The 14172-nt window shown below is 39.5% G+C and overlaps 2 protein-coding genes across 3 annotated transcripts in view; one reads left to right on the forward strand and one right to left on the reverse strand.

Moving 5' to 3' along the window:
- LOC119893815 (NACHT, LRR and PYD domains-containing protein 12-like) overlaps positions 1-14172 on the forward strand; it is a 636326-nt gene that overhangs the window by 105645 nt on the left and 516509 nt on the right. The window lies entirely within an intron of this gene.
- Positions 177-11895, reverse strand: riok3 (RIO kinase 3 (yeast)). Its single transcript, XM_038709176.1, has 13 exons — positions 11860-11895; positions 10113-10228; positions 9589-9734; positions 9333-9440; positions 8087-8196; positions 7413-7556; positions 7194-7321; positions 6833-7015; positions 5421-5580; positions 4639-4719; positions 4073-4162; positions 3321-3434; positions 177-1924 (listed from the first exon to the last, which is right to left on the reverse strand). Exons 1-13 carry the CDS (start codon positions 11893-11895, stop codon positions 1811-1813), a joined length of 1530 nt encoding a protein of 509 aa, XP_038565104.1. The 3' UTR covers positions 177-1810.

A 14172-nucleotide genomic window follows, 5' to 3' on the forward strand; every position in this document is an offset into this window, starting at 1 on the left:
GTTCAGATTTGTGGCGATTACTCCTTTATTCTGAAGGAGTCAGGTCGGAAGTCCTTCTGTTTGTGCTGCTGGGGGTCTCGTGACAGTCTGCTGGAATGATTTTACAGTTTGAGTAACTTTGTGCTAAATAAAACAAAAACCTTTGACCATTTAATGGATAATCAACACATTATTGATTACAGTTTTCATCTTCATCTTTTAATGACACTTGATGTTTTAATGTCACCACTGGTCTGCAGACAGTTTCACAGAGAGCTGCACAATGAGGCAAGTCATTAGAATAAATCCACAATAAAACCAACATCATGTCAAGAGGCTGCTCTGAGAGAAACATTCCCCTTGGATTTATTAAAATCAAAAACACACAATCTGCAGTAAGAGACCAACGTTTCCCACACCAGGTTTTTACATTAAGAGCTACTTGTATGATTTTTTTCCACTGCAAACATCACTTCATTTAAGGTTTCTTATCCTGCTTCTATTTCAATTTTAAAGTGTTACCAAACATTTAATTACCCCCTGCTTCAGCTTCCACAAACAGTCCCCTCCCACTTTTTACACCTGAACCGCCATAAATCAGACAGAGCTACAAACAAAGAGACCAAAAACAACAGAAACAGTATTACGGTGTGTTTTCCCAACATGTTTTCCTTTGGGTGCATCTTCTACTTTTCACTGTAAATCTTATTGACACATATAGATATGGTTTCCTTTGACAAAAATAAAAGAGTGAAGGAAAAGATGAGACGTCAAAGAGTTATATATAAAATGAGAAAACAACAGATGGTGAATCAGACAGTTTGGGCTGAGTATTTAAAGTTGGCATCAGTTAACTGGTCAGATTCAGTATTTGCTATTAGCACTAAATACGAAGTACAGGGCTGATGGGTGCGTCATTTGCAGATAAAATGTTGACCTGACGATGGCGCTTTTAGTCAACATGAAGACAAAACGCTAACATGGTTTAAAGGGCTTTTGTCAATAAGGAGCAGTGTTACAGAAACTCAACTGTTGTATTGACATCAAAATCAAGAAACTTTAGAGAATACCAAACCAAGAGACAATATGAGAGAGGGGGTGAAATAAAATGAGAATGGGATAAAGAGACAGAGAATGATAAAGTGAGAGTTAGATAGTGTTTTCATTTTCCACCATCTTTCATGTGACGCAGCGTTGATAGGATAAACAGAGTCCAGCAGAGATGCACCAATACATCAGATTAATAAAAGCTTTGGCTTTAAAAAGCAGCACCTGGATTGTATTTACTGCTGATATGCATTTGGTGGTTCTGTGAAATTTGTAATAAAACAAAAACCATGTTCGCTTAGCTTAACCCCTTTAAACATCCGTTATCTTTCTGTCATCTGCATCACTGCACCTTGATTTCCCTGAAATTCAGCCTGAAACAGAATTTAAAATAAACCTCTAAGAGGACAGAAGAGGTCCATTGTTACTACGATTCTTACAAAAAACACACACTGGACTCAGCGTCAGCGTGGGCCAGTATTAGCAGGAGGATATGAGATGTGGTCTCAGCTTCAGAAAACCCTGCTGGAGCAGCTCAGCAGCTCCGGACGCTCCGACTTCAACATCCAACACGGTGAAACTCATTCCTCCAGCAGCCAGGAGGGGGCGCTCCATCCTGCCTGTTTTAAGGAAGCGGTGGGTGGGTGAATCAGTGGGTCAGTGGGATGGTGGCAGGGTTGGAGGGGGAGGCACCGGGTCCTCCAGGTGGCCTCCTCCCCTCATCTCCTCCTTTTAACATTTTCAACACGGCAGGATCGTGAAGAGAGAGCGAGCCGGGCGAGCGTTAGTCATCAGCGTCGGGTTTTAAAGGAGGATCGCCGTCTTCAGAGGAGACAGGGAAGGTTTTCTTTCCTCTCTTCTGCACGTGATCCTCGTTCCTCTTCTCCAACGCCACAATCTGTCAGAGAGCACAGATTTGTTCAACAAGTAGTTCTCTCTAAATAAATCAAAGCTCTTCCTGAAGGAACTGTGAACACCAACTATCCAGCGGCTCTTTGCTGCTGCAGAGGAAAGGATGCGTTTAAACATCGTAAGGCTTATTGGGAAATAAATAAAAAAGAATAAGGACAAGACACTCCGAGAGCATCAGGAATAATATGCAGCCATGTCTGAATTAAAATTCAAGTACTCTGTGTATCAAAAGATTAAGTTCCCTTAGTGTTTGGTCTGTTTGTGGAATTTGTTGACAATAAGAAATAGATTAAAACTGGCTTTTAACAAAGATGGAAACTAAATATACTTTGTTTGAAGCTGAACTTGAATTGAGAGGGAAGTGTTTGATTTGTACTTAACCTGTAAAGTAATTGCTAAAGCAGCCGTGCTTGTGTTGACTGTGACTGTTGGTCACCAGACTCCCTTGACAAAAACAGTAATTTTACCTCTCTACCTATGCCTCCATAGTTTTTTTGTCTTTTGTGTTTTTAAACCTTGAAAACAACAAAGTCACACAAAAACACAAACTAAATGAACCAAAATCTGTAAAATAATTTGAGAGAGCGCCATAGTGACTGTTTCTGGTTAAACAAAAAGGATCTTACTCTTTCAATAGAGGCGTCTCTCTGTAGGGATCATTTTCATAATGTTGCCAGACACATAACAGTAATAATCTGAGCCTCTCCCTCTAGGGCCGAACAATTAATCATTTTCAAATCAAAAGTGCGATTTGAAAGAACACAAGTAGCTAATTGTGAAGACGGCAATTAAAATGTAGGTTAATTAAACATCTGATCCGTTTTGCTGACTTGTTCAGTTGTCCTTGACTTTTGTGCCTCTACTATGGTTAAGTAGACTTTTGTCTATGTTTATGTACGATCACGAGTCTGCAAAAGGTGTTTTATTTTGAAAATCGGCCAGATTCTCTATGCCGTTCTGTGTCTGACCAGGCAGGCTGGTTCATCTGCTCTGTTCTGCTTGACCCGGCTTCCAAATAGACCGACAGTGAATATTTAAATTTAGCAAAACCTCAGTTTTAAAAAAGGCAAATCAAATAGTCAACGCAATATCTGGCAGAAAAAAAAAAACAATTAGATTTTTTCCCAAATCGTTCAGCCCCATCTCAGTGGCAAAAACAAGCACTATAGTGGATTTACTGTGACAGGGCGCTATAGCCCGCAAGGATTGTGCTTCAGCCCTGTTTCACTGCTGCTGACTGCAGCGCGCTCGCTCATTAACGCACGAGTTTTAATTAGTCACACGGACAGAAAAAAATAGGTCCAGGTTCCAAAATACCGACGTCACCCTTTAACTTAAAACTAACACTGATCAAGTTTTTCTTTCAGTTTTGTGTTTGTTACCTCAGAAATGAACTCGGCCTCTTCCTCTTCACCAATAGGGATGTTCAGGCCGGTCACAGCGTTGAAAAGCTCATACACACTCATCGCCTCGCTCACGCCTCTCTTCTGGAAGAACTGCACACACACACAGACCAAAGTTGATGCTGGGTTTCTAACATGATAACTCACCGGAAAGTACCTTAAAACTTAAGAACTGGTTATATAAATTCAAAGCATCTGATATAGCAGATATCCGCAAAACAATTTTACCTTGGAAATATAAACTCCTCTAGTTAAATATTATTATTCTTAATATTATATTTGTAAAATAAAACATATCCTGGCAGTTACAGTTACTTACATTCCTTTCCATTTTTAATTAATTCAATCGGAACATTTTGTAACTTTATCAAGGGATCAGATCCTGATTGTGAATTAACAAATAATGAATTCATAATTTTCCTTTTTTATTAGGAGGATAAATTTACAATCAATATAAAAATAAGGCCATCATTTGTGCTAAATCTTAACTTGAATTAACAAAAAAAAAAAAATTTTGACTTTTGTAGCTCCATTTGAATTCCCTATCAATATACTATCTGAACATCACCTCCAGCATTGAAAGCTGTTGCTAATACGACTCATCAATCAACATGTTTTCAGAATCCTGCAGATTTCAAGTCTGATCTTCACTTGAACTGGACTTCGGATCACAGATCTGCACGTGAGTCACTTTAACGAGAGCTGCATGTGTAGGTGAAACTGGCCATTACCGTGGCAACGTTCCTGCAGTCTCTGAAGAGGAACTCCAGGCCGTGAGGATGGGTGGGCTCGACGGACTGACTGACATCTATCAGCCACACCTGCAACACATACCAGGCATTAGAGCAGCACTGTGGAGGGTGACTCATATCAGCGGTACGGAGGCAGGAAGAGAAAAGAAAAGAAAGAAACATAGGAACTAAAGTGTGGGAGGAAAGAGAGGACAGAAGAGGGAGAAAGAACAGAAACAAAAGGGACATAATGAAAATCGAGGAAGAAATGAGGGAAGGCAGGAGAAAGGGGGAAAAAGAACACGGCTACAAGAAGTCAAATTATGAAAAGGATCAGGAAATATGGAACAAGTGGAAAGGTTGGAATAAAAGAAGAGGAGGAAGTTGAGAGAGAAAGATGGAAAGGACAGAACAGAGGAAGCAAAAAGAGCAAAACATTTAACAAGCAAAAAGGAGGACAGATAAAAAGGAAGGATGGAAGATTTTAGGAACTTATAATAAAAAGGTTTAATGAAAGAAGATAGGAAGATGAATAGAAAGCAGGTAATAAAAAGATGAAGTCGTACCTTCCCTTCGTGCCACAGCATGTTGTATTCACTGAGATCAGCATGAACCAGATTACACTCCTGATACATCAGCTGCATCATCTGCACACAGACGGACAGAGAAACACATCACAGTTTACCTGCATCACAAACACCTCGAAGCATTACATTTATTCATTTAGCTGACGCTTTTATCCAAAGCGACTTACAATTGCTATATATGTCAGAGGTTTCACGCCTCTGGAGCAACCAGGGGTTAAGTGTCTTGCTCAGGGACACATTGGTCAGGGACGTGTCAGAGTTGGGAGTTGAACCCGCGTCTTATCCACTGCGCCATCACCATCCCCGAAGCACCTGCACTGAACACTTAGCCGTGTGTTTGGAAGAGATGCACTCGGTAACATTCAGCTTTTGTTCCTACGGAGGTTGAATTAACTAACTGTTGGGTATTTTATGTTGTGTTATTTTAATTGTTATTTGGCTCCTGAAATATTTTAATCCTGATTTAACTGTGTAAAGCACTTTGTAACTTTGTTTTTGAAATGAGTGTAACCAGACTGAAGTATTAAAAACACTGATAAATACTATTAGGTTTATTTATATGTTCACTACTGAATCCACTAGTTAAATAATCACTAACTACGGACATAAAATCAGATCTGTTCTTTTTAGAACTTTACACTGATTACATTTGTGTTTCTAACATTTAGGAAACCAACAGAAAAAATCTAAAGATGAATCAATGATGAAATTAATTATTACATAGAGTACAAAGTGCAGTACTTTCTGTCCAGGGTACGTACATGTAGGACCTGGTAGAAAGCGTTCTTCATGTCCTCTGAGCCCAACGTGACGTCTTTGAGTTTGGGTGCAGGGACATGGTCTTTGCCAATGAAAGACAACACCAGGATGTGTTTCTTCAACAGTACAACCTCTGGACAGGGAATCTCTGCCTTCTTCATCCTGAACACACACAAAAAGATTTCTTGGTTTATATGCTCGTACTCTCCAGTAATAACTAGGCAGTAGTACAGGCAGTGTGAGCGGTGTGGCAATAGCAGCACGAGGGATACGGTGTGTATTAATTTAGAGAATGAGAGTTGGGAAAAAAAAGATTAATGGACAAAATAACCAGCGGACATTAGGAAAACACCTGTGAAACTACTTTTAATACTTTTTCTACAATGAAAAATGTTTGTTTTTACAGAAGCCTCGTGCCAATTTTTACTGCAGCAGCAAAAACAGCTGGCAAATGTTTAGTGGCTGACCTACAGCCTACAGGAGACACAGTCAGTCTAACCTAATCATCAAAGATTCATGAGATGGAAAAAGCGACGTTCTTGCTAACATTGACAAATTATTTATTAAGGATGAACTAACAGGATGACATATGTGTTGGAATAAGGAACACGGCTGGTGGTTTGCCCGTTAATCCCCACTGCTTAAAACCTCATTTACCTTCTTTCTGCTGCCTGCTTCGTCAGTCGTGGATAATAATAATTTGTAAATTCTGTGGACGTGGCGTCTATGATCCATAAAATATAATGTTATAGTGCCTGGCATTGATGCAGCTGTTCTGTGCGTTTGTTCTTGAAATAATAAGAATCAAATAAAATCTAAGAGTATTAACTCGTTTACAGAGATTATCCTTCTCCTGTTTACTGCAGCACCGACAACAGCTGGTAAATGTTTAGATACTGACGCACAGCTATCATGAGATAGAAAAAGTGACTTTCTTGCTAAGATTAAGAAATTCTTTATACAAGATGGACTAACAGGATGATATATGTGTTGGAATAAGGAACATGGCTGGTGGTTTGCATCGCTCATCCTCACTGCTTACAACCTCATTTACCTTCTTTTTGCTGCCTTGTGTTGACATAATGTGCAGCAGTACAATTTAAATTTTACTATGGCTCCACCAGGTCTCTAATCTCCACAAGATATTTAAAAGAACCGGTCACGATTTGTTAAAGTATGTCTACACTTACTGAAGACAAAAACAACGTGCTGCTTACAGAACTCAAACACCAAGAAGGGAAGTTAAACATGTGGCCACCACAGAGCAGATGTCTGGAAGTTGCTCGACTTATGTTGTTGAGAACCGAGAACAGCAGCCACCGTCTTTCAGACAAACATCTCTGGACTACAAAAAGGAGAACCAGGATGTGACGGCCCTTCGTGAGCGCAGCGGTGCGAGTAAGGATGTGTTTACCTGGCCAGGTTGTGCATCTCCTTCTCGGCCCAAAGCCTGATGACTTTCCGTGGGTTCAGTTTGCTGAAGCGTTCTTTGAAGCGATAGTCGTCTTTGATGTAACGGTCCCTGTTCTTGAACTCGTTGAGCGTCGTCTTGAAAACCTTCAGCACCACCTCATCTGGAACCGGCTGCTCCTCCAGGCTGACACACACACACACACAAAGTATTTGAGTAAATCAGACAGATTTCGCGTACATTTCCTTTGTGAACTGTTTTTATTTCCAGTCTTGTCTGGCTACGGGTATTTTCTCATCTGACTCAGCGTAAAGACAGAAACAAGCTCATTTCCCTAAATGAGTATTTCTGTTTCCCCACCCACCTCCCTCCATCAGCGTGGAAGACGACAGACTCTTTTCCTGTGCTGATGCAGCCGTTAATTTTCTCCAACACGCCGGCGTTCACCATTTTATACATCAGCAGACGAGTACGAGGGTCGACCGCTTGCTCCTGAGGAGGAAGGAAGGAGAAACAAGTTAATAATAATTATTCATTATTTGCGCAGCGTGTGTGTGTCTGCTGTTTATGTTTATATACGTACTGCAGTGGAGTGCTCCTTCTTCTCGTGCAGCCTGGCGCTACGTCTCTGCTCGCTGTAGCAGTGCTGCTTCAGAGAGTTATACACCTGATTGGACAACTTCAGGTCCATCCCCAACCCATCACCGACATGAACCTCTGGAGCAAACTGGCGGAGGAGGAGAGGGTGTAATGACAAAGCCATACATGTACTTAATTTCTCTGTACACAGCGTACACAGAAAGTTACTGTGGTCACTACATCCGTTTTTCTTTACAACTTAATTAACTGTGGTTACATTTTAGTTGAGTTTTTTTTATATCCAGGATGTATTTAATAAACGATTAAACATGTTTACAGTTTAACATAACTGATAAGTCTTTAGTTTTGTTGTAACACTGATGGATAACTTTTAGAGGGAGGGACAATAAGTCAGCCAGTAAGTTTCAAACCGACTGGTCGGGTGGGGACAAATCCAGCTTCAAAATACGACCTGGTGTTTGTTTGCCGTCAAACTCTGAAAGTCTTGTTACCAAAGTATCACTTCCATGAAACCAAAAACCAAAATTGTAAAGAAATTCAACACTTTCAGTTCTTTAAACATAAAAATAAAGGTGTTTTAGGCTTTCTGACGGATCTTTTAGCATGTTTTAATAAATACAAACAGTGAGAGTATTAAAGAGCGTGAGGCTGTCTTACATTGTCCATGCGCGCAGTGTTCTTGCGGCCGCAGGTCACCTCGTCATGTTTGGTGGTGATGTTCTTGCCTTTCCCAGTGAAGCCTTTCCTGGGTGTGGTCTGGGGCTTATCTGATTGATCAGACACACACACAGCTTTAGAGTTTGTGTGATAATTACTGCGAGGACAGAAGAAGTTCAAAGAGTCTGTTAGTAGGAGCCATTTCAATGTTTTATGTCCAGATTTGGCCAGCAGGTGGTGCCAGGGTGCTGGCATAACTAACTGGGGCTCATCCACTTAGGAGGGCAGGTGCAACTTGACACAGGTGTTGCCAGAGGGGAAAAGCCAACCAGTTTTTAACCGCCGTAGATGCGGCAGGTGTGCCTATTTGCTTGGTGTTTATTAGGAAACTGTTGATGGAGATGGAATATTGTACCGTGATGGATGTTGAAGGCCGTATGTGCAACAATAAATCATCTCTTTCATGACAGAGGAGAAAGCAGAAGTTGAACTCTTGTTGCATTCTTTCTAAACCGAACAAATCGGCCGCGGTAAGCGCAGCGCGTCAACTACTTTAACCCTCTGTGTAGCCCTCAGCTGCTTTAAGCTTAGGCTTAGCGGTTACGCTGTTGGCGCCAGATGTTTAGTGACGTAAAGGGAGACAACTCAACAGATTTAATATACCAAGTTACAGCAGCATGATTGTTCTCTTCCTCTTAACAAAATCAACAACGCAAAGATGATACAATGCAAGAAAGATATGTTTCCAGCACTGTGGGGTGAAAAGGCAGGTGGACAAAATAACAGGAACACTTTAAAAATCAATAGCCCTTTACTACTTTTTTTTTTGTTGAGACGATCAGTGCTGATTTAACTCAGTTTATTTCTGGAGGTTGCTGTTTGTGGAGTTACGTATGACCACGGTTGCGGTCCTTTAAAAAATATCCCGTGTTTCTAGAGACTTCTTTCTGTGACTTCCTTCTGTCACTTTACATGGTTCTGCAGTTCTGCACCATGCTTGTAATATAAATGGTGACCATCAGACATCTACTGAAGCTGAAACATTCTGTTTCTGAAATGTTAAACTTAATATGACTCACTGGTGCAGCTGTAACTATGATTCATAGAAGTTGGAGCATCAACCACACAACCTAAAATAATATTTAATCTGGAGAAGGGAAAAGTCTCTTAATGGAAACTGAACATACTGAGCCAGGGCTGTATGGTACTGTCAGGTGTTTCTGTTAACTCCCTGTAGGTGTGTTACCTGCTCTGTATGGGTCGTGTCTTGTATCCTGCCAGTCCACCTCGTCCTCTGAGCTGTCGCTGTCTTCATACGGATGAACCATACGGTAGTTCTCAAAGGAGATGGACACTGGACACAAAGATCCAAAGGCAGACTGTTACTGACCTAAACAGCTCAGAAGAACTAAGGACATTATTATTCTTATTTTAATGGGCCACAGTCAGTAACTGCACCTACGGCATTTTTATTTACACGCGTCAGACTGTTGTGGCGCTACCTTTGCTGTCTCCGTTGAACTTCTTCTCCTCCCGGCGGAGCTGATCATCAAACTCGCGGTCAAACTGCATCTGCAGCATCTGAGCAAGCATCAGGTCACTGGTCGTATCAGAAACGTCATCTGACAACAAAAGATCTGCAGCGGGACTGAAGAGGACGGTAAAACAACAGAAAAACAGATTTTTAACTGTCAAATAGACTCCTTCATGATGTCTCAATGGATTTCGGTAATTAACTTTCTTTTTAATAAAGCAGAGAGAACAAAGAGACTAAATTATATATATATATATATATATATATATATATATATATACACACATTTTTTTTTTTTTTTTTTTTTTTCAGCTGGTGGTATTGGTTCTATGTTCATTTATGATGATTTATGTGTCTTTTTTCTTTTGTCCTCCTGTAATAATTAATAGTACTTTAGAAAAAACAAAGACAAAAATACACTAATCACTAAAGAGCAACTTGAAACTGTACAGCACACTGATGGATAAAACAAACACACAGGTGAGAGCTTACTCAGTGAGTGTAGGGAAGGCGTTGCTTTCCTCGTCCAGCTGTCTAGCCAGCTGCTCGCTCATCACATCGGCCAGAGAGCAGGCCGGAGCCGCCAGGGCCACCGAACCCCACGGGCTCTGGAAAAAAAACAACAACACGCACATTATTACCCCACTTAGCAAAACACATTCACATAATTTAAATTTCATTAAACTCTGGCCATGACGTTCACTGCAACATAATGTCATTCTCAAATTCGCCCATAGTTTTTGCATTTTACACACTTGGATTAACACCATGACAGCGAATGACGGTGAGATCAGCTGCCAGTTTATTAGCTACACCTAGCTGAAATATTAACATGGTCTAATACAACAGCCTGGTAATAAATCCTTCTTTAATTCAAGTTATGTTCTATTTCTAATGTATCTATCAATGAGGGTAGAGTAAATAACCTCTCATTTTAACACAATACAACTCAACAGCAACACAAACTGCAGCCTCTGGAAAGACCAAACAGTCAAATAAAAAACTCTGACTATAAACTGTAAGCAAATATTTCCTTGATTTGTTGTCTGTAAAACTTCCTAAAGCCAAAAAAAGACATCTTCTCCAGCCTGCACTATAAACTCTGTTTCATATAACATGAGACAAAAGAGCATTTAAAGAGACTGAACTAGAGAACGGCTGGCATTTTATAAAAAAAACAACAAAAAAAACATCAATCAATCAAACAAATGTTGACATACTGGTTAGCTGATTACTAATTTCTGATCTATATTAGGATCAATTGGTTTTAGCTGCGCCTACCAAACTCACTAGCAACTGTTTGTGCATGTAGTTCACCATAGTTACCAACAGGTAGGTCACACAGCGCCATGAATCACTATAATAACACAAAGAATAAACTGTAGAAACTGTGCAAACCTATTGTTCACATGACAAGAGGACATAGCATTGAGATGGATGAATGAATACAAGATAAATGAGCTGAAGCTAAAGATAGCCTTTAAGCAAATACTAAACCACCTTTAGACATTATTAGTCATCTGTACAGTGACACTCACACAATGTAATTAAACCCCAGAGTGAGTCATGAATGGACAGAAACTATAAAAGAAGAAGTGAGACAGACAAGTTCAGGCATGCCCTGTCAAATCTCTTAGGATCACGCCCACAAGATTTAGAGACTTATATCTATGTATTTGTATAAAATTACAGTTTGCCCATGGACACACTAAACAACAGAATGATGGACAACATATTAAATAGATTGAAGTCACAACAACATGGCCAGAAAAGGGCATATCTGCTAACTGTTAGCAGCTAACTGAGACATTTGTTAGCATTTAATCTTAAAACCCCTGAAGACTGAAGTTGTTTGACAGTCGTTAACAAGACCGGGAACAATCATTCTCACCACATCATAGTTTTAATACAGTAATAAGAGCGTTTAAGTCACGTGTGGAGGTTAATTTAATGATCGACAGCACTCAGATCACAGTCTTTATTTAGAAAATGGCTAACTAGCAATAGACGTGACATCGCCACTAACACAGCCTCTCGGTTTATTTCCATGTATCTCCCATCATGGCACAGCCGTCTGCTGACATATCTGTCTGCAACTTCAGCCTTTTAAGGAGAGAAGACTGTCAAGTTGGATAACAACTAGCTTAACTCAAGCTAACACCGCCAGCTAGCTGACGTAGCTTAAACAGCGTGTACACGACACAAAAGAAGAAGATATCCAGTAAAAACGGCGTCTTACCTTTGGTGTTTCTGCCGCGACTCCTGTTTGATCCATGATTACGGTTATCGATTGATTAGATTCTGTTCGTGAAGACTGAATGGTGGTTAGCCGCTGAGCTAACGTTAGCACGCTCCGAGGGCAGACTGCTACAAAATGTCGCGAAAATGAGACGAATAACAAACTTCCCGCGACGTGACACGTACAAACAGCTGTTGTATAAACTTCAGGGAATATAAAAAAGATAATTTAGTCAATAAGAAACGTTTGTTTAAATAACCTGGCGGCTGAAAGGAGGTAGAGAAGCTTCACTGAGGTGTTTCCTAACTGAGTGAACCTTGGCACAACAGGAAATACGTCACTGTCCGAGGAGGCTGTAGTACGCCTTCACAATAAAAGCCGTCACCCTGTGATAAAGAGGTCTTTTAATTTATTGATATTTATTGTCAATATTTAACTAATGGCAGCTGAAACGAGATATCGATTCATCAGTTAGCTGGCAGATGGAAAAATATTTGTTAGAGTGTTTAGAACATGACATTTGAAAATGTTGTAAGACATCGTTAGAGGAAATTAATTGGTAAAATGTTTGTTTGATTCTTCTCACAACACATGTTACAATTTATAAACAAAACCCCGCATTTATAAAGACATAGACTGTATTCGTATTATGAGTTTTATTATCGCTGTTGTCAGGAGAGTAATGTTAATAGTAATAGTAATTTAATAATTGAGTGCAGTCAGGTTAGATTATTGAGTGGAAAAACTTAAATAAGGACATAAGATAAATAAAGGAGAGCGGAGGAAAAATAATAATGCATACATATCAATATTAGAAAGCTGTTTGAAGTACAGGAGGGTAGAAATAAGGACAAAGGACCTTGTAATATAGAACAAATGTGATGCAAGAAAATTAAATGTCATAAATAGGTCTGTTAACATAGATTGATTTTGTGTCAAGCCGACGCACATATGCGTGCACCTGCGTGCGTGCACGAGCCGCTGCGTGTGCGCGCACAGCTTGCAATCTGTCCAGGTTAACTCGAGAACGCGCATGACCGTCAGTTGCCGTCACACAGGCACGAGCGTCCAGGTGAGTAAAGTCAGACAAGAGAAAGACCGGAAACCAGTTATAGCGCGGCTCCAAAATAAAGAGTGGAATTTGTGATTATGGAAAACAAGAGGTTGGAGTATTCTGGGCCACACAACATGAACCTAAGACCTTACTGGAAGTTGAAAAACAGTTTGGTATGAAAACAAAAGGTTTCTTTGTGTGCTGTAATGATTAGTTTATGATTCATTGACATTAATAAAATGAATCATCAACCACTTTGACAATTAAAATGAAAGTAAATTATAAAGAAAAAATACCAAACATTCTTTGGATCCAGCTTCTTTAATTTTATTTATTTTATGTCATGTAAGTTTAAATATTATTTTAGGCTAGTAGGCTATATTAACATATTTGGTTTTGATCTGTCTGCACAAGAAGACTTTTTAAGACATCATCTGGGAGTTATATGGAATAATGTGACTATTTTCTGATGTTTTCAAGCCTAAACGAACAATCAGAAATGTCACCTCTACACTGAATTGATAAAACAAAATAAAGCAAACCCTGAATTGTATTTTATTAAGTGATCTAGTGGCAAATTAGATGTATGCCAGAGTAAACTATCATGTCCTGGCGTGCATTATAAGATAAACAATAATCAGACCGTTTAAAAATCAACTCTCAAAAGAAATCAAACTGATTTATACTGTATTTTCCTTATTTTATTAAGACAAGGCTTGGTTGATCTCAAACTGGGAAAATTCACTTGTTACGGCAGCTCCAGGAAAAATACACATTAGATAATAAATAGCATCAAAAAACACTTATATAATAATAATAGAAAAATATTTAATAAGAACTGAATGTTGTGGATGCTTATGTAAAGGCTATAGGCCTATGCTTGTGTGTGTGTGTGTGTGTGTGTGTGTGTGTGTGTGTGTGTGTGTGTGTGGTTTCTTCATTGTCTAGATATTGTTTTTTTTTTTTCTTTCTATTCTTTCTGCTTATTGGATAGCCTACTTTTCCGCTAAATTAATAAAATAGCCTATAAATAATTATGAAACTGTGTTCTGATGGACCTAATTGAACATCGAATCTTTTGACAACAATGTAAATTTTGCATTTCTCGAGGTTTTATGATAACCTGAGCACCAGGTTGAATCTTTGAGAAAATCTAAGCTGTTGAAAATGTGATATTCTTTTGAAAGTGTTGAGCGGAAGTCTCGCTGTTTATTTAGAAAACTTGACGGTGTCGGAGCATCCTGACGTCTTCTCGGAGC

The sequence above is a fragment of the Micropterus salmoides genome, unplaced genomic scaffold (assembly GCF_014851395.1).
Source record: "Micropterus salmoides isolate LMB-PRFRI ecotype aquatic unplaced genomic scaffold, ASM1485139v1 Ms_hic_scaffold_1, whole genome shotgun sequence".
Lineage (NCBI taxonomy): Eukaryota > Metazoa > Chordata > Actinopteri > Centrarchiformes > Centrarchidae > Micropterus > Micropterus salmoides.